The sequence below is a fragment of the Zootoca vivipara genome, chromosome 15 (assembly GCF_965207765.1).
Source record: "Zootoca vivipara chromosome 15, rZooViv2.hap1.1, whole genome shotgun sequence".
NCBI lineage: Eukaryota > Metazoa > Chordata > Lepidosauria > Squamata > Lacertidae > Zootoca > Zootoca vivipara.
In genome coordinates, this window is record NC_142598.1 from 20,868,793 (window position 1) to 20,894,003 (window position 25,211).

General features: G+C 44.3%; 1 protein-coding gene across 1 annotated transcript in view; it reads right to left on the bottom strand.

Annotated features, from left to right (window-relative positions):
* Positions 1-22,446, bottom strand: part of LOC118075273 (low-density lipoprotein receptor-related protein 2-like) — a 53,752-nt gene extending 31,306 nt beyond the window's left edge. Inside the window, exons 1-15 of the mRNA XM_088658872.1 lie at positions 22,308-22,446; positions 20,740-20,853; positions 19,409-19,528; positions 16,649-16,873; positions 15,274-15,387; positions 15,057-15,176; positions 13,577-13,702; positions 12,952-13,158; positions 11,032-11,200; positions 9,616-9,781; positions 8,096-8,318; positions 5,416-5,541; positions 4,481-4,708; positions 1,596-1,907; positions 340-549 (exon numbers count right to left, since the gene is read on the bottom strand). Coding sequence (XP_088514998.1) covers positions 340-549; positions 1,596-1,907; positions 4,481-4,708; positions 5,416-5,541; positions 8,096-8,318; positions 9,616-9,781; positions 11,032-11,200; positions 12,952-13,158; positions 13,577-13,702; positions 15,057-15,176; positions 15,274-15,387; positions 16,649-16,873; positions 19,409-19,528; positions 20,740-20,853; positions 22,308-22,386 — 2,539 coding nt within the window. The 5' untranslated portion in view covers positions 22,387-22,446. The remainder of the gene's footprint in view (positions 1-339; positions 550-1,595; positions 1,908-4,480; positions 4,709-5,415; positions 5,542-8,095; positions 8,319-9,615; positions 9,782-11,031; positions 11,201-12,951; positions 13,159-13,576; positions 13,703-15,056; positions 15,177-15,273; positions 15,388-16,648; positions 16,874-19,408; positions 19,529-20,739; positions 20,854-22,307) is intronic.
* Between the last annotated feature and the right edge of the window lie 2,765 nt (positions 22,447-25,211).

The window sequence follows — 25,211 nt, forward strand, 5'->3', positions numbered from 1 at the left end:
TTCCCACGCAACAATTGCAGAGAACAATGGCATAGCTGCCAAGTTATCCCTTTTTTTACAGGGATTTTCCCTTATGCTGAATAGGCTTCCTCGCGAGAAAAGTGAAAACTTGGCAGCTATGCAATGGTCAAAAACATTCAGCAACTGAACTTCTCGCCGAAGCTTTAGTGGGCACTAACGGTAAGCCAAAGAACTCATGCACTGAAAAGGTGGTGTAAACATGTAGACCAGCAAGCATTTTTCTGCAGCACATATTTCATAGGGACAATTGAACCACACCCCCTGATGGCTGTTTAAGTGTCCAGCCTAGAAATCCACAAGGGTGCCAAGTCAGTTTACCTGTTGTCAAATTCGTGTCAAAGATCACCACTGCTTTCTGTACATTGGCTACTTGCACAGCAGAGGGCACCCCTGATCTTCTGTTCCAGATCACAACGGTTGTTTTGTTGAATGTCACCAGGTAAGGTCCGTATACAGCTGCCACGCCATGGGTCCATCTCTCTTTTATACTGTACGTCTTGTGTGTGATGAGGTTCAGCACCTTCAGCCCTATGAACAAGGAAACGCTTGTTATTCCATCGCAACAAGCAACCAAAGTGTGTCGTATATTTACACAACTGTCACAGCACAACCAGTTTCTAGAAAGTTGAATGGGACAGCCCAGCAACCTTAGCAAAATCCAGTAAGGGATCAAGCCAATATTGTTTTTTAAAGTTGTTGTTTTTTTAAAGAAAACACCCACCCACCCACACCCTCAAAGCAGTTAGTAAGGAAATATTGCCTGTTCTCAGACTAGAGCAGTGATGGCGAACCTATGACACGCGTGTCAGCACTGACACACATAGCCATTTTCGGTGACACGCGGCCGCATGCTGAGACCTCACTTCCGGCGGCGGTGGAATGGGGGCCTTGTGGACTTCCGGCGAGGCAAGATGGCGGTCGGCACGGAGCTGCGGAGCTCCTGAAAGTGACCAGCGCTGCAGGAGCTGCTGGACGGGCTCCTGAGCCACCGAAACCGCCACCACCCGGACACTGGGGGCCACCAGTGCAGCAACCGGGGAGCTGCCAGACCCTACCCCCACCCCGCAAACCTGATGGACAGTGTTGAGGCACTCCGGAGGCCGGTGGAGGACAAAGGAAGCCCCTGCACAGGCCAAACCTGAGCCCACCTCCCCAGCGGCAGACCCGTTGGAGGAAGGCCTGAGCCCAGAATCCCACTGGGAAAGACCTCTGGGTTTTGCCTTATTTCCCCCCCTTTTAAATATTTAATAATTTAAACTTTAATAATTTTTTCCTCCCCTTTTTCTTTTCTTTTTTTTAAAGGGGAAACAATTATACATTTTTGTTATTTAAACTATAAATATTGCGAAATTGTGGTTTTTTCTCTCTCGAAGTGACACACCACTCGGGTTATGCTCAGTTTTTTGGCGAATTTTGACACACCAGGCTCAAAAGGTTGCCCATCCCTGGACTAGAGGATGGGAACTGCTATCAAAAGTGGGCTTTGCAGTGGCAATGTTTGTTTACGGCTGCACAGCTAGCATGAGAACCATCAACTACACAAGGTATAACGGGGCAAGCAACATGTAATTTACCCAAGTCTTTGGAAGCCCAGAGGAAGGTACCCGAGCTTATGTCCAAGGCGATTGGAAGATCTTCTGTCCAGGCTTCCTTCCCCACTTCTCTGATGCTGCTTCCATCAAGGTTCAGCCTCTGAATTGGTTTCCCACTTTCTAGCCAGTACAAGGATGCTCTCTTCCAGTCTAGGAACAGGTGCCATATAGCAGCCTCCGCGCGATAGAGAACCTTCGTCGTCATGCCAGCAAAACTAGTCACCTTAATTTCAGTTCTGCTACAGGTTAGCCAGTATAGGTCCCCAGAAGTTATATCAACAGTCGCTTCACAGACTAGGGGGAAAAAAAGCAAATGTAAAAAGTTAAGCTTCTCCTTCCAGTCTCGGGGGGGGGGGGGGCTTCACCAAGTGAGTCTCTTCAATGGAAGCCCAGCTCATCAAGGATGTCCACTTGCATAACCAACTTTCATTTCCCCTCCCTCTTTCTCCCTGCACATCCTGAAATTGGCTTGGGGGGGGGGACCTTGGTTAGAGAAGTCCCCCAAAACAATAAATGGTTTGTGCCAACCCCACACACTGACAGGGGTAGTAATCACACCAATGCTAAAATTCCGTGCATTTCTGGGACACATGATGTTGCAGCTGTTTCCTTTGTTTCTGGAAGGAAAATGGTAAGCGGTACCTGGCTGAAATTTGGGGGCATTGTACAGGTGTCAATGTCCTGCTAAGATTACCTGGAGGTCTTCTGCTGTGTGAACTGCACAATGAAAAGTGCACGGGGCGGGTAAGTTACTTGCTGCACAAAATAGGATGAGGGGTAATCTTTAGGCTTAAGCTACCATATGCAGAGGAGGATCAGTTCCTCCATCAGTTTTGCTTTTATCCTTTGCGTATTGCCACAGCTTAAATCCACTGTCTTTGCTGCATTTGCCAAAGCTGTCATTGCTCTTTCACAGCTCTTGGCTGAAAGGAAAGGGTTGTGCTGCAGCTCTAGAATCACGGGCCTTTCAAGTTACAGGAATATGGAAGTGAGCCCTGTGTTGCTGTGAAACTTTTCCCAGATCTCTTGTACTCCCTCTTCCCATTGCAAGCCACCACAGTTAAAGCAGAGGTGCTGAACAGGCAAGGAAGCTTCCTTACTTCCTCACACATGACTTCAGAAGGCGTATCTTTCTCCCAAAACATTTATGCCCTTATATGCTCCTCTGGAAATACAGTACCACCTTTGGTTGCAAACAGGATCCGTTCCGGAGCCCCGTTTGCAACATGAGCTGTACACAACCCGCATCTGTGCATGCATGGGTCGCGATTCGGCGCTTCTGCGCATGACGTCATTTGATGCTTCTGCGCATGCACAAACTGCCGAACCTGGAAGTAACCCATTCCGATTTAAAATATGATAGACAAAAATGGAGTGAAGAGTTAGGGGTACAGATAACAAATGATATATGGGAGTCAAGTATAAAATCAACAGAAATAGCCTCTATGGATCTAAGACTAAGACTTATTCAACAGAAAATATTATTCAGAGTCCACTGGACTCCAGCAAAACTATACCAGAAGAAAATAACAAGTGCAGACAATTTCTGGAGATGTGGGAGTAAAAATGTGGACTTATGTTGATTAACTGCCCGATGATAAGATCATTTTGGTGCGAGGTGAGGATATTTATAGCAAGAGTAATAAAAAGAAATGGTTATTTAAGGGAACTGAATTTAATTCTAAATTATATTCCGGAAACGTGGGAGATTTCAAGGGGTAAAAAGAAAAAGAAAAAAGGATGTACTGTGCTATAAGCAAAAAAACTTGTTTTGATGATTTGGAAGAGCCGCAAAAAGATTCCATTGAGCACATGGATTGATAATTTGGAAAGATTAGCTACATACGAACGAATTGCATGTTGACGCAAAATAAGAATGGATAAATATGAAGAAATCTGGAACGAATATTTAAGCGATAAGGTGGGTAGTGGTGGGAAGTAGAGGGAGGAGAGAGAGGTGGGGAAATATTGTTTAAAAAGGTGTAGTCATAGGTATATCAGTGTATCCAAATCTGAATTGTCAGATTGTGTTATTATGGTTTTTGTTGTATGTGTCTTTTGCGGTTGATGATTGTATCGAAAAATAGATTAAATAAATTTTGAAAAAAGACAAAAGAGCCTTCTCCAATGGGCGAAGATTCCAAAGCTAGTTGAAGGTAGAAGTATTGCTTTATACCCCCTCCCTTTCCTCTTTGTGCAATGCGCTGCTAAGAAGCAGCAGAATAGTGTGCTTGCTTGTTCTGCTATGGCACTATCTGTCAGATGTATGATGGAAGACTTACTGTACTCCTGTGCAAGGCCTCACTGGCTTCTATGGTCTTTTGCTTCATCTCTTCCCTGTCCAGAGCACAGACTGTAGACTAGAAATCCTAAAGTTATGTTGAGTCAAGAAATTAGGGGTTACGCCACTGTGGCAGCTGGACCACATTATGCCAAACACTGGGCTGGTTACAGGAAATGTATCCATAAGATAACTATACCATTAACTCTAGCTGCAAGGACTGAATCATGAAATGGGGGAACTGCCGTTCCCTTAGCATCCTGCATTGTCTGCAAGTTGATGCTTTAGGAAGTAAATAATAGTCTGGAGCTGATTGGAAACAACCAACCAAGTAAATTCTCTTCCAAACCCATTTCTCGTTTTGCCATCATCATTAGGAGTTTGTTTTAGAAGTCCATGCTTCATTTGTGTAGAAGCTTTATAGCAGGCATAGGCAACCTTGGCTCCCCAGATGTTTTGGAACTACAACTCCCATGATCCCTGACCACTGGCCCTGTTAGCTAGGGATCATGGGAGTTGTAGTTCCAAAACATCTGGAGAGCCAAGGTTGCCTATGCCTGCTCTATAGCAATGCACAGGAGCTCACCTGGCGAACCTGTAGGAATTATTAGTTTTGCTTTCGTCTCTTTAGTGAAGCGCATCAGTTCTCCTTTGTCATCAGTCCAGTAGATGAATCCCCGGCTCCAGTCCATGTCCTGGAGGTAGACGTTTTCCGGCCACTCCTGAATCACTGCATGCTGCTGCAACACTGTCCCCTTGGGGCCAACTTCTAGCCGGTAGATTTGCTTGTTAGTAGAATACAAGACATTCAGCACTGCAGGAAGAGTACAGGAATTGAGGAACAGGTCTTGCACGACTTGCTAGCCATGCCGGCTCAGTGTCACCATATTATTCAACCCAAGTACTGCTCTTGCTATGACGAATAGAACAGGTTATGACTTCAGTAATCACCTGGGCATATTATAGGCTTGATACCTTCAACTTCTGATTTTGGTGCTTCCTTGACTGGAGTAACAAGTTGATGCTCAAGTAGTCATGCTAGTTGCTCAGAGGCAGTTCAAAGCTATAGACGAGATGCTGGGAAAGCATTTATTACCGCAAGCATTCTGGCCAATTGGATTTTGCATTTATATGAAACCCAACTGAAGATAGACCTGCTTTAACTTTCTATGGCAGGAAGGCTGAAGTAGTCACACAGCCTTTCCACAGCTCCACAATGCAATGTTTTGTTTTGTTAAGTGTTTCAAAACATGGTGGCGGACCAAAACAGGAGATGCAAAACAATCCTGTCTAAAACTGAGCTTCTGGGACTGTGACAGGTTTCTATCCAAATCATGGACACATCTCTATTCTAATCAACAGCTAGATTAAATTTAGCACCAGCCGTTTCTCATAAAAACCCCAGAATGCAATGCAGCATAAGCTTTTCTGAACACTGGTGTTTAACCCACCCCACAAAGTGGGGTTCTCAAAGTGGTTTGTGGAAGGATTTTCACCCCAGATTTAAAAGCACAAGCCTACCTGCACATTGGTTTGAAGGCAGGAGGAAAGTGCCATCTGGACAGGCACACCTGTAGCCCTTGGGATGAACAGGTGACAAAAGGCAGATATGGCTACACAATCCAGGTGCACAGGCAGCTGTGTTACCTAGTGACCAAGATGGCAAGTTAGACAAAGAATGGGTCCACCCCTTCCTAGGCTGAATCCAGTAATTAAACTTAAGTTCCCATGTATGCACAGGCCACGTGTATTGCACACAAATGCAGACGTTGATGCCAGTCACAGAATTCAGCAGTATGAGAAGATGGTTCTCATTTTCAAGCTTATCCCATCTACAGAACTTAGAACATGTATAAGACACCAATGCAGCTGTTTAGATAATAAATAATAATAATAATAATAATAATAATAATTTTTAATTTGTACTCCGCCCATCCGGCTGGGTGTCCCCAGTCACTCTGGGTGGCTTCCAACAAAGATTAAAATACATTAAAATGTCACACATTTAAAACTTCCCTAAACAGGGCTGCCTTCAGATGTTTTCTAAATGTCAGGTAGTTGTTTATCTCTTTGACATCTGATGGGAGGGCATTCCACAGGGCGGGCACCACTACCAAGAAGGCCCTCTGTCTGGTTCCCTGTAGCTTTGCTTCTTGCAGCGAGAGAACCCCCAGAAGGCCCTCAGCGCTGGACCTCAGTGTCCGGGCAGAACGATGGGGGCGGAGACGCTCCTTCAGGTATACTGGGCCAAGGCCATTTTAGGGCAGGCATCCCCAAACTTCGGCCCTCCAGATGTTTTGGGTTACAATTCCCATCTTCCCCAACCACTGGTCCTGTTAGCTAGGGATCATGGGAGTTGTAGGCCAAAACATCTGGAGAGCTGCAGTTTGGGGATGCCTGATTTAGGGCTTTAAAGGTCAGCACCAACACTTTGAATTGTGCTCGGAAACGTACTGGGAGCCAATGTAGGTCTTTCAGGGCAGATAGCAAGAGCAAGCAGTTGTCTAAACCAGAGTCTTCCAAACTTGAGTCTCCAACTGTTTTTGGACTATAATTCCCAGCATCCCTGACCACTAGGCTAGTTGTAGTCCAGAAAACAGCTGCAGATCCAAGTTGGGGAAACCCTGGTCTAAATAATACTTGGAGTCATTTTGAGATCAAGCAGTGTTGCACACTGCCAGAAGGAAGCAGCCTCCTCCAGTAAGACGCTGTGCAAATTAGGATTTCCCTACTCATTTAACATTTAACAGCCAAATCCCCAACCACCTCACATTTACAGTACAGTTCACATATTAGAACTCAAGTGTCAATGCAACAAATGAATGTTTGAAAAGCGCCGGAACTCAAATAGCTAGAGGGCCAAATTATCTATGCGGCAGATGCAAAGAAACCACATCCACCATTTCACCAAGTCAATGCTCTTTGAGTCTGGGACAAGATCAACTGCACTTCAGTTTGTAGTTACATTTCAAGTAAAAATGTGAAGTGTTAGATTTCTAAAGCTTCCAGAGATAAGAGTTAATATTTAAAGGATGAAAAGCTACTGAAGACTATGTTTTGTCTTAAAGGTAAAGGGAACCCTGAGCATTAGGTCCAGTCGTGACCGACTCTGGGGTTGCGGCGCTCATCTCGCGTTTTTGGCCGAGGGAGCCAGCGTACAGCTTCCGGGTCATGTGGCCAGCATGACAAAGCCGCTTCTGGCAAACCAGAGCAGCACACGGAAACGCCGTTTACCTTCCTGCTTGGAGCGGTACCTATTTATCTACTTGCACTTTGACGTGCTTTTGAACTGCTAGGTTGGCAGGAGCAGGGACCAAGCAACGGGAGCTCACCCCATCGCAGGGATTCGAACCGCCGACCTTCTGATCAGCAAGCACTCGGCTCTGTGGTTTAACCCACAGCGCCACCTGTGTCCCAATGTTTTGTCTTAATAAGCACATTTCTTTCCCTTCCAAGTACCCACACTCCTAGGTGCAAGGATTCTTGATCAGAGGACGGACATCTACTTAAGAGAGCAAAGGGGTGGGGGCCTATACTTCAAGGCCCATGGGCCTTCTAGCTCTAAAGAGATCTTAATATTTTGTGAAGCGTTGTTCAAGGCTGCATTGGGGATGCACTCCCTACACAGGGACAGGACTCTTTTGTATTGACACTTCTGCTTTCGTGTTAGGCGCATAGAGGACCTTGTATGTGGAGGCTTAAGGGTGGGCATACTTACCTAGCTCCATGTTCTGCCAAAAAGAGCTCTTGGAATGCTCCCAACTGGGAGATACTTCCAAGTCCAACTGGTGCCCATTACAGTAGTTATGGCTGTCAAGTTTCAGATTCTTGAGGAAGCGAAACTGAAGGTTGTAACAGGACAACTCTATGGTAGAATAGTACCATTGGGGTTTATAGCCTTTGGGTCACCTTAAGCACCCTTGGGCCCAAGACAGGCCACTTGCCTGCTCCCCCTACCAAACAGGCACCCGGCCCTCTACCAAGACAACGGTTGGCTTGTTAATATTAACTCTGCCTGGTCATGGGTATAGGTATTTAAAGGCAACACACATGAAAATGAGGAAACGAAATAGCCATTCCTGCTACCAGACATGTCTTGCTCATAGCTAGCTAGAGAGATTTAAAAATTAATTTTTTTTAAAAAAAAGATGCTTCCAATCCACCCTTCATCAAAAAAATTGATCTCGGGCTTTTTACTTACTTTGAGGCTGCAGTAGCTCATGCAGTACTGTGAATGAAGACACTGAAGAGTTCAGCAACACAGCAACACCTGGGGAGGTGCGGGATGCAGAGAGCAACTGCTCTTTGTCTGCCCAAATGACCGAATTCTCAAACACAGCGAGTCCCAGAGGGGCCCGTGCTTTCGGCAGCTTCTCTGGGAAAGTGTACCTGCCAGTGCCGTCGGCCTTGATCGTCTCTATGGACTGGAGAGCAGAAACGGCAAATCAGAATTCCCAAATCAGACCGAGGGGACTAGCACTCGAGCGCTTCAAGTGACAATTTCTATAGCCTTCGCCAGCTAATGAGCAGTTCACCTGAAGGTTTGAGGAGTACAGTGGTACTTCGCAGGACGAATGCCTAGCGCGACGAAAAACTCGCAAGACGAAAGCGTTTTGCGATGTTTTTGGTGACTCGCAAGATGAAGTTTTCTATGGCCTCGCTTCGCAAGACGAAGTTTTTCGGCGCTTTTTTTTTGTCGCGGCAAACCGCACTTCGCAAGACGAAATTATCGCAAGACGAAGTGACTCGCGGAACGAATTACTTTTGTCTTGCGAGGCACCACTGTACTGCTGCCTGCTCACTGGAATACCAAGCCAATTCAGAAGTGCTGCTATGGAACACACAAACCCTCCTATTGTTTACTGCGCTCTTATCTTCCCATCGCTGCCACCCTGGGCTACATTATAGTGCAGGCAGCTCAACTAGAGTCAAGGCAACCAAACATGGTTCATGTCCCAGATGTACACTAAAACCACTGTTTGGTTTACTGAGCAAAGCCTTCCTCCAGAGGTTATGCACAGACACATGCCATACGTAATCGCACCGTTGTGCATTTGCCCCCTCAAACCATCGTTTTGCATTTTTCTTTGTGGACAGTCCTTAAAACTGCACTTCATGAAGAGATTCCTAGAGGGCCAAAGGCTCAAGTGGCTTGTGTCAACTTCAGCTGGTGGCACAGCTGCACCCCTATCTGGACGGGGATCACCTAGATTATGTTGCCGACACTCTGGTAACCTTTAGGTTAGGTTACTGCAATGTGGGACTGCCTTTGAAGATCTCAACCTGGAGAAAACTTGGACAGCTGGATGGCTAACCAATGAAAGATTGTCTGGAACATAAACACCAATTCTGGCATAACTGCACTAGCTTTGAATCCTGCCCGCAACTTCCTTTGGCTATAACACTTCCTCAAATAGTCCAAAAGGGACTACCACCACACATTTTAAGAGCCTTGCTCAACTGTTCAAGGCTGCCTGCTCATTAGAGGCACATTAGACATGACATGCATTGTACAGCATTATTTTAAGTAAGTGGGTGGGGGGTTGGTACTGTGGGTTGTGAGTGCAGGGAAAGAGGACTTCAAACCCTTGTCCTTGCCATGCTGTGACTGGAACAGCGCTTTCCAGGGTGGAAAAAAAGCTTCTATTGGTACCAGATCACAACGATGGCTAGACCTGACACAGGCTTCCTTGTGAATTTCCGGTGCATCAAGTTTCATACCTTTTTATACGCGCTGATCCAGTACAATCTACTAGTTATATGATCAAGAGTCAATCCAACAGGTTCTTCAGCAGTTACGGTTGCAAGTACATGTCTGTCTGAACCATCCATCCCCGCAGCTTCGATTACAGTCCTGCCTTGTTCACGATTCACCCAATACATGTAGCTGCAACAAAGAGAGGTGATCAGAGGACGACACCATGTTGTTGGGCTCCTCGGCACTGCAGGAGCAACATCCAATATGATTGTTTTGGGACCAGCTACTCTTTGGCATGCTTAAGAGCAGAGCATGTGACACATCTCACTATTTCCACCCACAGGGAACATTTTCTTCCAAGTTAAGACCTGAACAGATCCCAAATGCTTGGCTAAACATTCCAAGTTGCAGAATTCCTTTCTGCCACATACGCTGGCTACGGCCAGCTCATATCAAGCTGGACCGTGTTGTGTGTTTTTAGTCTCCAGTGGCCAGTTACGCAAGGCCTGCCTTCATCACAGAAGCTGCAACACAAGGGTTTGGCGAGTGGGGATTACATGCAAGTACTCCTAGGAATTTGACTGGTAATTGTGTTGAGAGGGCAAGGGGGGGGGAGAGATCTTTATGCACACTCAGAGGCATCTTCATATGTGCCAGGGCTAAGCTAAGTGCTAGCTCCAAAATATTCCAGTTGATGAACACCTTCCTTCTCCATACCTTGCATATAAATCCACTCAAGCCCTTAAACCAGCGTTTCCCCAATTTGGGTTTCCAGCTGCTTTTCGACTACCGTTCCCACCACCCCTGACCACTGGTCCTGCCAGCTAGGGATGATGGGAGTTGTAGTTCAAGAACAGCTGGAGACCCAAGTTGGGGAAACACTGTCCTAAAAGCTCTCATCCTATTAAATTATCTAGGGGCAATTCTGCTACACTTCTGGAAGTGTCACTATAAACGCATTACTCAACTTTGCCCATTTAGATTTAAGTATTCAAAATGCCTTGGATACAAGCAAAACCTATTTGGGATCCACATAATCAACAGATGCTTTATTGCATATCCAAATTAAGCACTGAACATGTATAGCTATGGGCAGGGCATTATTTTGCTACCAGATTTTCTAGTTACCTCCACCACCACCTACCTCCATGTTTCTTCTACAGACACTCACTTTCCCACCCACAACATCCATATTATTTGGGAAATCTGCTTCCTGGAGCTCTGTTGCTGACTTGGCTACTGTATGCCTACAGCAGAATAGGAAACTGCAGTATTGTACCTTAAGAGCTGCAGTGGGTCATCTAAAAGGAAGCAGCCTTTCAAATGCCTTTCAGATCTCACCCTTAACATGTGCCCATCCCTAGTCAAGCAACAGAGACTTAAAGCCAGGCTATTCTGGACAGATTCCAAGTCACGGCAGTGAAGCAAGGAATGTTTACCTTTTTTCTGGAAACGTAGCGAGTTGTTCTGGCAACACGTTCTTCTCCAGGATCTTCACATAGCCTCTGCCATCACTCAAGCCAGCAAAGATGGCGCCAGGGGCACTGCTGGTCCAATATAACTGCCCTGTGAACCAGTCTACAGATATACTGTTGACACTGCCGACATCTAGGAGAGAAACATTTATAGAAGCTCAGTAGTTCCATAACCCCTTACACCGAGAGGTCTTGGGACTCAGCTACATTAGTCAAAAAAACAACGCTTTGAATGCATTAAGCATACAACACCAGATGGCGCTGGAGAGCAAAAAAAATTATTTGCAATTCTACATACGGTAGCTTCCCCCCCTTTTGTTATAAGTAAGGATTTAATTTGACTTATTGTGTTTTTCCCCTGTGTGTAGATCCACCATTGGAAAGTAACTTGTGAACTATCCAGCCAGCAGTGGCAGCCAGTGGAGATCCACGTCTACCGTGGTGGCGGCTGCTTTCCTGCTGACTGAGAAAAGCTGCTCCTCCTCAGTGCCAGGGGAAAGTAGCGCCATGGTGCCTTGAAGAGAGGGCAACCAGCTGCCCTGTTCTCCTTTAGCATGAGGGAAGGCAGCTCAGATCAGCCGTGTTATCAGCCAATATCATTGTGCGATATCCACAGTGCCTTGAAATCGGCTTGTCCTCTCCCTCGCACGAGAAGTATTATATTGCTGTGTATTGCCGGGTCAAAATTGTTATTGTGGTGTCATTTCAAAACTGATTTTGGCCAATACAGTCTTGGTTCTCAAACAGAATGCGTTCCGGGAGCCTGTTTGACTCCCAGAACCGTTCTAAAACCAAACAGCTTCCGATTGGCTGCAGGAGCGTCTTGCAGCCAATCAGAAGCCACGCTTGACGTTTGGCTTCCGAAAACACTCACTTCCGGTTTTCAATAATTCAGGAGCCAAAACACACGAGTTTCAAGGCGTTCGGCAACCAAGGTATGACTGTATATTGAAAAATTGCTAAAGACCATAAAATTTGTGGTATTGCCATGCAAAAATGACATGAGTGAGGGGTGAGGCAAGGGATGGGGCCAGGGACCCCCAGAGGTCCCCAGACCCCTAATTGGGAAGCACTGCTCCAGAAACAAACTCCTGTAAGAAGAAGCTTAAAACTCTGCTTGGGAGCATGAACAGGAAATTTAACAAATCCCTGTGCTGCTTTTGTGCTGCATTTTAATTTGCCATGCCACTCCACGTAGGATTCCCATTTAACCCACTAACAGCTGAATGTATTGCTTTCAGAGCCAATCTATTTGGATTTACAAAAAATGTTGGGAGCTCAAACAGGCGTACGAAGGATGATGCAAGGGTTTGTCTTGTCCACAAAAGGCAAACCCACCTAGACTGATACTCCAAAAGCAGAATGTAGCATCCAATCAAGGAAGAATAGAGTCTATGCCACCATGTCTTCAGCTCTGAATACCTAGTATTTTTACTTATGAGAACATATGCAAGGAATATTCTGTCCAGCTGCTAAGAAAATAAGCAGCTCCTTTCAGGATTCAGGCCAATTATTAAAATTATGTCCAAGTGCTTTAAGTGCTGTTATTTGTCGCATTTATATTTAAACAGCAATTACTACTTATGCGCCTACGGCATGTGTTGCATGTTGTTCTCTCCTTCCTACTTTAAACCTCAGGCCAAATGAGCAACTGGTCAAAAGCTCACCCTGTTAGCATCATTTTTCCAGTCCAGCACTGCCCAATATATTACACTAGCTCTCAATGTACTTTTAAAGTTCACCTCTGCTGAGAAGCCTTGCTACAGGCTTCCAAGGACACAATGGGGTGCTGTAGTATTTGGCCAATGGCTTAGTAACTACAGGTATATTAAGAGCTTTCTCTAGATAAGGATACAGTTACTGCAAGTATATCAACAGCTTTACCTGGATACAGAAGCATCTCATTTTTTCCTGGCACATAGATATGAAGCTTTCTTCCTTCATCAACCCAATAATAGGCTTTCCTTAACAAGTCATAGGCAACAGAGCTGGGTGATGTCCTTGTAGACACTAGAGCTTTCCATTCACGAGTTTTTACATCCAGGACAGCAAGTTCACGACCAACAGCCAGCAGTATTTTTGTAGCACCATCTGGAGGAGATTTTTCATTATTAGGCCTTGTCCCAGAATGCAATCCTGCTCATTATTAGCTGTTGAGCTATAGAAAATCTAGACAGTAAGAAGATATTCAAGCTGCATCCAATAGCCTTACTTACTAGAGTTGTCCTTTACGGGAGACATCTGTTAAATATGTCTGCTTAGTAGCACTGCACGTGCCCAAACTAAGGCATGCAATCCTACCCTTTTGTTGCTTTTTGTATTCTAACCTCACAGATTGTCTGTTGAGAACATGCGGTTAACTTGCCCACAAGAGCTCAATTCCCCTCCATTTGCCAGAAACCTGAGCATTACCTCTACAAAAGAGATTACAAGTGTACCAACTTTTGCCACCTCCCCGCAAATCAGCATTGAGAGCTGGAATTCATGCTTCATGTAACTGAGGGCCTACCTGCAGTCCTACAAGTAGTTCCGTTGGAGAGCCAGTACCCACGGACACAGTCACAGGTAAAAGAACCTACTGTGTTCTTGCACAACTGGCTACAAGGACCGTAAGCCATTGCACACTCATCAACATCTGGAACGAACAAAAAGAGTCAGTGTAATGTACATAAGTTCCTGTAGTCTGGGAAGGGCTGCTATAGCCTTGAAGTACTACTAGCTCCTTAGAGCCTTGTATTTATTATTATTATCATCAATTTATTATATTATTACTATATATTTATTTAAACCCTGCCTTTTTCTACTTGCAGGACCCAAGGTGGCCTACGGATATGAACAAGAATTGCTAAGAACAGAAAAGCAGCCATTAAAAACAATTTAACTACACAAACACATACATATAATCCGTTTGAAACATACAAATAATTACAACAGAAACAGCATGGTACCAGTGAATTCATTAAGAGTATGCAATTCCCAAAAGCCTGTTGGAAAAAGAAAGTCCTCATCTGCAGGCGGAAGGACAACAAGGAGCCAGCGGGTCCAGAGTCTGGGAGCAGCCACTGAGAAGGCCCTGTCCCACATCCCCAACCAAGCGTGCCTGTGAGGATGGCGGGACCAAGAGAAGGGCCTCCCCTGAACATCTCAAAACCTGGGCAGGTTCGAATGTGGGATTTCGGTCTTTCAGATGCCTTGGACCCAAGCCATGTAGGACTTTATGCAGGTGAAACTCGGAAAATTAGAATATCGTCAAAAAGTGCATTTATTTCAGTAATGCAACGTAAAAGGTGAAACCAATATATGAGATAGACGCATGACATGTAAAGCAAGATATGTCAAACCTTTATTTGTTGTAATTGTAATTATTTGTCATTAGGTGGGTCAATTATAAATGGAACGTAATTAATGAAATGTAATAGCGATGTTTATTTTTGTATGATTTTAACTGTTTTATTACTGTGGAATTTCCAAAAGAAAGCATTTGTAAAAATTAAAAGAAAAATAAATAATAATAAGTTGCATTACTGAAATAAATGCACTTTTTGATGATATTCTAATTTTCCAAGTTTCACCTGCAGGTCAGAACTTTGAATCTGTGGCAACATCAAGGTCTATTTTGATTATGATCATCAATCTCCTTACCTGGACCGCTTGGGTGTCTTGGCATCCCAAGACCTCCTTGTGAAAAGCAATATTCAAGCCAACTAAGAAGGCTCTTCTAGGCAATTGGTATTCAAGCTAGTGAGTTAGGACCAACTACTGAGAGTCACAGTCCGCTCTATGGTGCATTTCAAAAGCAGCACTACCACCATACAAAAAATGATTTAAAAGCAGGTCCTCAAATGCATATCTGGGATAAAAATGGGTCTTTGGTCAGAAAAGGTTGAAGATTGTGATATTGTCCCAGGATATATGAATGGTCACAACTTGCGGTTTAGAGAACTCTCTCCAGCTCTAAATAGTGTGTGCCCGTTTTATTTTACCCTTACCTGTACAGTCTTGACCATTGCCATGAAGATTCCAGCCAGGACCACACGAACACCTGGCACCCCAATGAGCCTCAGTGCAGTTTTGCATGCAGCCTCCATTGTTCAGAGTGCAGTTCTTACCTAGATGCATAGGACAAGAGTTAAACAGAGCTGACACCCTCTAACAGCTGACCAAGACTCTTAATTATTTACTGTAAGAGTGTAAACAGTTAATTACCGCAGGTGCTGGGTTCATCGGTGCCATCTAAACAGTCTTTCACTTCGTTGCACATTAGAGATTCCATAATGCATTTCCCTTTATCACAATGGATCATTCCTTCTGGGCAGTAAGCTGTAAGTTAGTTAGAATTATGCACAAGGTTAAATGTGTCAGCAACCAGTTCAAGACATCTAATGTATTGTGTGCCCTATTCCATTTCCTAGAGCAGGCATGTCCAACAGGTAGATTGTGATCTACCGGTAGATCACTGGACATCTGCGGTAGATCATTGGCTCCCCCCAAAGAAGCTGAACAACTGTGGCTCCCCTAAAAAAAGCTCAACATTTTACCTCCTCCCTGAAAAAACTCAACTTCAACCTGAACCCCCCCCCAATGGGCCTTCCTCCTTCCTAAAAAAAGGGGATGTAGATCACTGACAGTTTTTAACTTTGAGTAGATCACAGTCTCTTGGGAGTTGGCCACTCCTGTCCTAGAGTATTTACACATTGCCTGAGTGGATCGATCACCATTGTAGTCCAGTTTGTTACGCAGCCAGCGGAAATGCTTTATAAGACAGGTTCAAGATACTGATTAAGCCTTTGAACAGTTTCAGCACTGGATAGGTGAAGAGTGATGATTTAATTTGGTCTTTCCTAAGACAAATCTGTCTGATACCAGCTCCAGGTATTGGCATTGAAGACACAGTGTAATCACCAACTTTCCTAGAGTATTAGGGCTAGCACCCAATTAAATACATCTTCAGTTAGTACCATACAAGTTTAGGCATCTGGAAAAGTCTAGTTTTGAAGAAAACAGCATCCTTAGTTTTCAAACACATGTTCACCGCAACCAAAGTCTTAGGCTCAGTTTGGACAAGATGCAACCGGTTTTTAAAAATGGAAATATACCAGCATGGGTGTAGCCAAGGAGAGTCGGGGGCAACTGCCCCCCATCAAGTAAAACAACAGAAATACTTAATTGAGCAATCACGTTGGTTCTGCCCTCCCCCCCCACAAAGTCCCCCCCTAACAAAAATCCTGGTTACACACATATATACCAGCCGTGTGCAATGCTGCATCTTATTTAAACTGGTTTCCCTCATCTCCCACATACCCCTAACAACATGGAATCCTGGGTAAGGGGGAAGGGGAAGTTACTTGAAAACCTGCAGGTTCCAAATCTTGGGAAGCAGTTTTAGAAAACCACTGCCCAAATCGTTTTGTACTTTTAAACGGACTTCATCCAAACCATCTGCTGAAAGTTGCAGCCTGATAATCTCTTCCTGGTATGTCTTCAGAGGGCAACTACATTAAGTCTCAAGTGCAACTTTTTAAGATCCATTTTCACAAATGGATGGACACCTATATGCCTCAAAGGAGGCCAAGCTGCTTACCACAACCATCTTCATCCGAGTGGTCGCCGCAGTTGTCTACGCCATTGCACTTCCAGTCCTCCATAATGCAGACTCTGTTCTTGCACTGCCACTGTGCAGCCAGGCAGTTTTTCGGGGGACAGTTTGCTTCATCGGAACCATCTTCACAATCTTTATGCCGGTCACATACTTTCCAGGGATCAATGCATTGCTTGTTTCCTCGGCATGGGACTTTCTCTCCACAAACTGCAATGATATTGGAGCAACAGAATGGATGGCTTGCCCTTCTAATCCTTCATTCATGTGGTCAACACTCTCAGGTGCTCCAAGTTCAATCCACGAGGAGGCAGACTATTTGAAGGTCTAGGTTGGAACAGTAGTGAACGGTGCCACATGGCTGCCCAGGGCGGCACCCCCTGGGGGACGGGGCGTCGCTCCGCAGCGCGCATGCATCCTGATGCATGCGTCCTGATGTGATGACGCACGCACCAGGACGGACTGCACATGTCCACACATGCGCAGTCCATCCGGGTTGGCGCTGCTGCTCTGCTTCTTCCTGCTTGGGCAGAGGAGGCCAGGGGCCAGGGGTGCTGCCCCCGCCAGACTGGAGCTAGGGGCGGCCCGCCCCCTACGCCCCTCCCTTGCTACGCGTCTGGGTTGGAAACTACCCCATCCTTCAACAGCAGACAAATACTGTCTGGAATACCATGCTTATGTTAAATAAAAAAATTCATTCAGTAGCACCTTAAAGACCAACTAAGTTTTTATTTTGGTATGAGCTTTCGTGTGCATGCACACTTCTTCAGATACTGTGTATATCTGTGTGTATCTGAAGAAGTGTGTGTGCATGCACACGAAAGCTCATACCAAAATAAAAACTTAGTTGGTCTTTAAGGTGCTACTGAAGGAATTTTTTTATTTTGCTTCGACTCAGACCAACACGGCTACCTACCTGTAACTATGCTTATGTTAGAGATTCATTCCCCCTGTTTGCATTCATGGGATTGTTGTCTATCACATGATGGTGTATATGTTTTTCATTCCACAGAGTGGGACGTGACAGAGACAGGATGTTTGTGTTACTGTGTTTCCTGAAGTGGGACTGTTGTCCTTTGTTCTTTCTCTCTTTGCTGTCTGAGAGAGAGAGGGAGCCATGTTGCAGTGCTCCCTGTGTGTTTATATATAAACAAACATAGATTAGCCCAAACGCTGTGCTACTGAATTCTGTTACGCGATTGCGCCAACTCTGCAGATCCGTAGGTGTGCTGATGTCAGTTGGCATCAGTCGCTGTGATGTTCGGGCTGAAGAAAGCTTTTGAAGCTCCCGAACGATTGACCAGGAGGGAGGGAACATGCCAGTCGGGCATGTGTCTCTGCCAGGGACCTACTTGCGAGTAAGAGATCGTAACAGCTTAGTCATATGCATTGTGAGTGCATAAGGACTTGTGTTCGGTTCCCAGAACCTCCAGTTAAAGTCTACAGACTAAGAAAAGATCTCTCCCAAAGATCTTGAGAGCAAAGGGAACTGGGTTAGGTGCAACACATGTTCAAAGTTCAGGTATTAAGAAGAGTTTCTCAGAGACATGTGGCATATAAGACTGCTGAAGTGTTCATAGGAAAGTTTTAGAGACGAGGACTTGTTTTCTTGCGAAGGGACTCCTTGTCCTTCGCATGCAGGCAGATTAACCCACTCTAAGTACCAATGCTGCCCTTTTGTATAAAAAGGATTCTCTATATTTACCTTCACCTTGCCCCAGCATTATAACATGATATACCTCATGTAGTTTCCAAAGGGCTTACCAGCTGCAATGAAGGGACAAAACATTCAACTGCCTTCAGATTCAGAAGCTGGTATTAGTAACTGGGAAGATAAGGCAGTCACCTCTTACTGCATCTGAATCTAAGCTGAACACGAAAGTACAGTGGTACCTTGGTTCTCCAACTTAATCCGTTCTGGAAGTCCATTCCAAAACCAAGTCGCGCTTTCCCATAGAAAGTAATGCAAAATGGATTAATCCATTCCTGACTTTTAAAAACAACCCCTAAAACAGAAATTTAACATGAATTTTACTATCTAACGAGACCATTGATCCATAAAATGAAAGCAATAAACAATGTACAGTACTGCAGTCACATAATCAGTAGCTGAACTGGGTCACACACAGTCACACACATAAAAAAAACGCAAAATAGCAAAAACAGACAGACCTCAGGGTAACACTCAAAATGGAAGTGTGGCACTCAAATCGGAAGCGTGACACTCAAATCGGAAGCGTGACACTCAAAACGGAAGTGTGGCACTCAAAACGGAAGCGTAACACTCAAAACGGAGCACGTTTGGCTTCCGAAAAATGTTCGCAAACCAGAACACTTATTTCCAGGTTTGCAATGTTTGGGTTCCAAGTTGTTTGAGAAGCAAGGCGTTTGAGAACCAAGGTACCACTGTACTATCAGAAGCCCAGATGATAGTACAGCATTTTGCCTTCCTACTAAGGATGAGGTTATTCCTTCCCTCATCTAAGAAGCAGGGTTCGGCTGAAAGACCAGCTCCATCCGTGTTGAGAGCAAAGATTGCCCAGCCTCTCAGTGCAAAGGAAAAATTTATATTGTACTTTAAGCTGGCCTCTGCTTCAACAGCTTCTGCACTGGGGGTTGCCTACAGCAAACTCTTCATTCAGTCAAGAGATGGAGATAAATGCAAGGGGAATCAGTCACTGCACCCCAGAGAAAGCCGGAGAAGCAAAATACCAGGGAAATATTGAAAAATGGTTTTGAACGTACCACAATTCTCTTCATCTGAGCCATCCGTGCAATCACTAATGCCATCACAAAGCCAAGTAGCAGAAATGCAGCTTCCATCTTTGCACTGCCATGCATTTGGATCACCACGACATCCTTCCTCTAAATGATAAAAGTTATTTAGCTTGATTTAACACTGCACTTAGCTGGAGTGGTTAGGTACTCTCCCTTTTTAAAAGAACGTTGCCTCTATAGGATAGTTGCCAAGGAGGACTTTAGTAGCCTGGGAAGTTGCTTTGAAATCAACATCCACCGCAGAGATGCTACAGTAAGAGTTTAAAGGACTTGGCATGCATAATAAAATTATTTCATGAAATTTATACACCGCTTGATTAATGTTTTCAGAAAACAGTTTACTAAAAAAAAAAACCATGGATAAATACCGTAAGTTATATTGGAAAGACATTAGCTTAACCATTGAAGTGAATAAGGAAAACATAGTTTCAGCTATAAAGCTACACAATGGCCTGTCCCAGGAAACAGCATGAGCTATTAAAAGTCCATCTCAAAATGTTTATTAGAAGCATTGGTATCCAACCTTGGCAGGGCCGGATTTAGGTTTGATAAGGCCCTAAGCTGGACCCAGGTGGCGCTGTGGTTAAACCACTGAGCCTAGGGCTTGCTGATCAGAAGGTCGGCGGTTCGAATCCCTGCAATGGGGTGAGCTCCCGTTGCTTGGTCCCAGCTCCTGCCAACCTAGCAGTTCGAAAGCACATCAAAATGCAAGTAGATAAATAGGAACCGCTACAGCGGGAAGGTAAACGGCGTTTCCATGTGCTACTCTGGTTTGCCAGAAGCAGCTTTGTCATGCTGGCCACATGACCTGGAAGCTATACACCGGCTCCCTCGGCCAATAATGCGAGATGAGCGCGCAACCCCAGAGACGGTCACGACTGGACCTAATGGTCAGGTGTCCCTTTACCTTTACATAAGGCCCTAAGCTACTTAAGATAATGGGGCCCTTTATATGTCCAGCTGTCCTTTGTCAACAACAAATTGTCGCTGTTTTTTGTTGTTGAATATATGCTATACAGTATGGTAATTTATGGACCTAATAGGTATCTAAAGCCATTTGCACACAATAGGAGCCTACACAACACACAACACTGTTGCTGTATGTGAGTTTTATTTTGTTTTTTATCTTATATTTTGGAAATGTACATCCAGGGGTTTTTTTTCTTTAATTTTTTTGGGCAGGCCCCCATAAGATAGGGGCCCTAAGCTATAGCTTGTTTAGCTTATACGTAAATCCGGCACTGAATCTTGGTCTCCCAAATGGCCTCTCAGCCATTTGAAGGCTCTGAAAGGCTTACCACAATGCTCATCCGAACCATCAGGGCAGTCTTGCTCTCCATTACAAAGCCAGGTCAAAGGAATGCACTTATCTCCACAGACAGCTTGCTGAGAGATACTGCAAACGTTTCCATCTGTACAAGGCAAATAGCATACAGTATAACTGTCACACTGTCCTCTCCACCCTAACGCTCCCCCAAATCTGCTAGATTGAAGGGGGGAACCTCCAAAATGGGTTCATGGGGGAGGGGGTGGCACACAGGAAGGAAACCCTACTGCACAGGAAGAAGTCCTTGTAATAATAATAATAATAATTTATTGGCCAAGTACCAACATATTTGGAAGTAGCAGCTGAACTCATTTTGACACCACCCATAGTTATTTTATTTACAAGACTATTTAAAAGCCAACTTCTTGTTTGTTTGTTTTAAAAAAAGCATGATAGTGTACAATAAAGTCATTCAAGCATCACAAAACGAAGGATACAAAGCAAAATTCTATTTATGCACATGCTTTACGCATTTCAGTAAGCCTTGCTTCCCCAACGAGTATCCCTTGAACTACCGTGTGGTTTCATTTGTTTATTAGATTTATATTCCACTGGTCCTTCCAGAGAAGCCTAGAGCTGCAAGCTAGAAAGATTAAATACCATGTAAAAAAACCAACCCCCGAAAGCAATGCCAGCTTGAGAGGAGAGAGGCACATCACACACACACAAAAAAAACTTGGGAGTCCTTTCTGTTGGGGATAATTCAGACTGAAATTCCACAAGGTGACAAAAAAAGATTATGTATGTTACTACTGCGTCTGTGTTTTGTTAGCCCCAAAATGGAAAACGAGTGAGGTACCAACCAACGAAAAATGGCAAGGTAAGTTGAAAGAATATGCACAACTTGCAGAGATAACATAGAATAAGAGAACAGTAAGAACTTATGTTTAAAGAAGACTGGAAAACGTTTATTGAATACAGGTGAAACTCTGAAAATTAGAATATCGTCGAAAAGTGCATTTATTTCAGTAATGCAACTTTAAAAGGTGAAACCAATATATGAGATAGATGCATGGCATGCAAAGCATATGTCAAGCCTTTATTTGTTGCAATTGTAATTAGTTGTCGTTAGGCGGGTGACGTGTCAATTATAAATGGAATGGAATTAATCAAATGTAATAGCAATGTGGGTTGGGTTTTTTTGTATTATTGTAACTATTTGCTTTATTACTGTGGAATTTCCAAAAGAAATCATTTGTAAAAATTAAAAGAAAAAATAAGTTGCATTACTGAAATAAATGCACTTTTCGACGATATTCTAATTTTCAGAGTTTCACCTGCATATGGGAAATAATTGTGTACAGCTGAAAACGCTGGCAGCATTAAGATAAATGCAACAGTGGAAACAAAGTTTTGATGGATGCAATAACGGAATAGTTTTTGTAAAATATAATGCAGGGATTTTATGGTGCGAAAAATGAACCATGGAAAGGGAAGAAGGGAAGTCATTGGTGTTTTAAGGACAGAAAACGAGTATTTTAAATTGCAAAACAGAAAATATCTATAGCCCACGACCCCACTCCACCTGACCCCACTCACCTTTGTTGGGGAACAGACCCCACCCAGTCGCAGCAGTAAAGAGCAGCAGCAGCGCAGCCTGGAGCATAGCGCGCCCCATAACGCGCGGAAAAGGCGCGCAGGAGCAGCGCGAGAAACAAACGCGAGCACAGAAAGAATAAAGGAGCAGGAAAAAGCAGTAACAGAGGAGAGGCGCGGCGCGGAGAAGCTTTTATCCCCCGCGCAAGAGTCCCATTGGGTGGGGTAGCGGCTGGGCGCGGCTCCGGCATTTAGCAGGGGGGACAGAAGTCCTGTTGCGAGGATCAGGCCCTTACTCCTCAGCCAAGCCGAGGATGGAGTCGTGAGGCAGCCTGAGGCCCTGATCCTGACGCTCCTCCAAACCCCGGCACCACGTAGCTTGTTTGCAGCAGGAAGACCCGTTGAAGCCCCGCGGAGGAGGAGGAAGGTGCGCGACTGCATTCCTTACTAGGGAGTAAACCGCCTTCGCCGCAACAGGGCTTGCTCCCGAGTAAACGCAGATGGAGTGGGTCTTTTTTGTGGTGGCCCCTCGTTTGTGGGAACTAAATAATTATAATTTTTATTTATTATACCCCGCCCATCTGGCTGGGTTTCCCCAGCCACTCTGGGCGGCTTCCAACACAATATTAAAATACAATAATCTATTAAACATTAAAAGCTTCCCTAAACAGGGCTGCCTTCAGATGTCTTCTAAATAATAACAATAATAACAACTCTCTTCTCAGGAGAGAAGAGACCAGCCTGAGACCAGCTTAGCGGATCTTTAGGCAGCAGGCAAATTTTTCCCCCTCTATCCTTCGGCCTTTAACTATCTGTGGCCATTTTAGAAGTAGGTAGGCAAGATATTTTTCATGCTTTTCCTCTGAATGTATCTGTATTGTCCGTTTGGCTGGTTGTAAGTCAATTTGGGTTTGCCTTGGGCAAGGTAAAGTGACTAACTAGAAAAAGTTGTGCTAAAAGCCCCATTCCAACTCCTTGCTGTTCCAACTCAATCTCTTCTCTCTATCTGTAATGTTGTTGTTGTTTAGTCGTTTAGTCGTGTCCGACTCGTTGTGACCCCATGGACCATAGCACGCCAGGCACTCCTGTCTTGCACTGCCTCCCGCAGTTTGGTCAAACTCATGTTGGTAGCTTCGAGAACACTGTCCAACCATCTCGTCCTCTGTCGTCCCCTTCTCCTAGTGCCCTCAATCTTTCCCAGCATCAGGGTCTTTTCCAAGGTTTCTTCTCTTCTCATGAGGTGGCCAAAGTATTGGAGCCTCAGCTTCACGATCTGTCCTTCCAGGGAGCACTCAGGGCTTATTTCCTTAAGAATGGATAGGTTTGATCTTCTTGCAGTCCATGGGACTATCTGTAATAAGAATCTGTTATTACTGAAACTGAATTTGCTTTGGTTTTAATCTGGTTTTGCTGAAGCGATTTGTTAATCGATGAAATTGTTAGTTTATTTAGTTTTGAATTGTAATTAAGTACAGTACTGAATTTATTGGCTCAGGGGTTCATACGGAGGTAATTTTACTGAGGAAATGCTTGTAAGGTTACATTCACAGGAGGGGAGGGGAGAGGGATTATAATTGCTGGTAACAGGCAGACATTTTAAACTTGAATGGCATAGAGCTGCAATATTGTGCTAAGCTTCGCCAGCTGAATTCCTGCCTGTTATTGCTGCTAAATGCATACAGACCTCTGTTAGAAAAACAAATCTTTCATGCCCAATCATATTATGAAACTGGTAAGGTGCAAGGGACATATTCCAGCCACTTTGAATAAGGCTTATGCTATGTTTTGGTTGATAAATATATGCTAATATTTCAGGCGCTGAAAATATACCATTTATAGCCTTATGTTCAGAAGATGAAAGACTCCCGCTGAAAAGGCAGTTTCAAATGCCAGTGTACCAAAGATCCACAGCTGATTTAGTGGTATGTTACGTAACTTTTGCTAAAAACAATACTATATTCGTTCTTCTGAAACCACCAGGTGCAGAACAAAAAAGACAAGTCGGTTGCAAGATAACTGTGATGTCAGGAACAAGGTTATCCTTCATACCGGCTGGTGGGAAAGAGCAGTGACAGAATCCTATGCATGTTCAGTCATCAGGAGTGCCGGTAAGTTCTACCAGTTTAAATGAAATTTTACTCTCTAGGCAGTGGAATGCCTTCCTACACCCACCCACCTGTCTGTGATTAACTCAAACAGGGCTTACTTCTAATTTGGCATGTACAGAACTGCACTATTAATCTTTATTTGAGGCAAAAGCTGCCATAGCTGCCAAGTTATCCCTTATTTTAAGGGATTTTCCCTTATGCTGAATAGGCTTCCTCGTGAGAAAAGGGAAAACTTGGCAGCTATGAAAAGCTGCTAGCAGTTATGGATGCAGCTGTAACTATTATGAAACCCACATAACAGGTATGAGCCACTGACTGTGTTCACAATCTTGGACCCTGCTGTTTTAAAAAGCAGGTCAAGCTTTCCCCTGAAGACTTATAAATATTAAGTGGCAAAGTACAATGTTGGGGGGGGGGTTCCCTTCAGCAATATTTAACTGTATTGAAAATGTCAACAGGATTCAGCTGTTGCTCACCAGCAGGATCTTACTGTGATAACGTGCAATGGCTTTATTTTCAAAAGAAATTTGAGGTCATGTGGCATTTAAACTTAAAAGACATTGCTTCTGTTTAAAAATGATTTCCATTTGATTTTACATGAACACATTTATATTCCGCGAAGGAAAACTAAAATCATACTATAATAAAAGATTAGTGATATTTTGCTAGGCTGCGTAGAATAGCGTTTGTTGGAGTCTACTCGTATTGCCAGTTTTAGAAGTCTGGTCTTTCTGGCTGACAGCTGGCATGACAGTTCCAAAACAAAGGAGCTTATGGTAAACCATCTCCACCTCTGAAT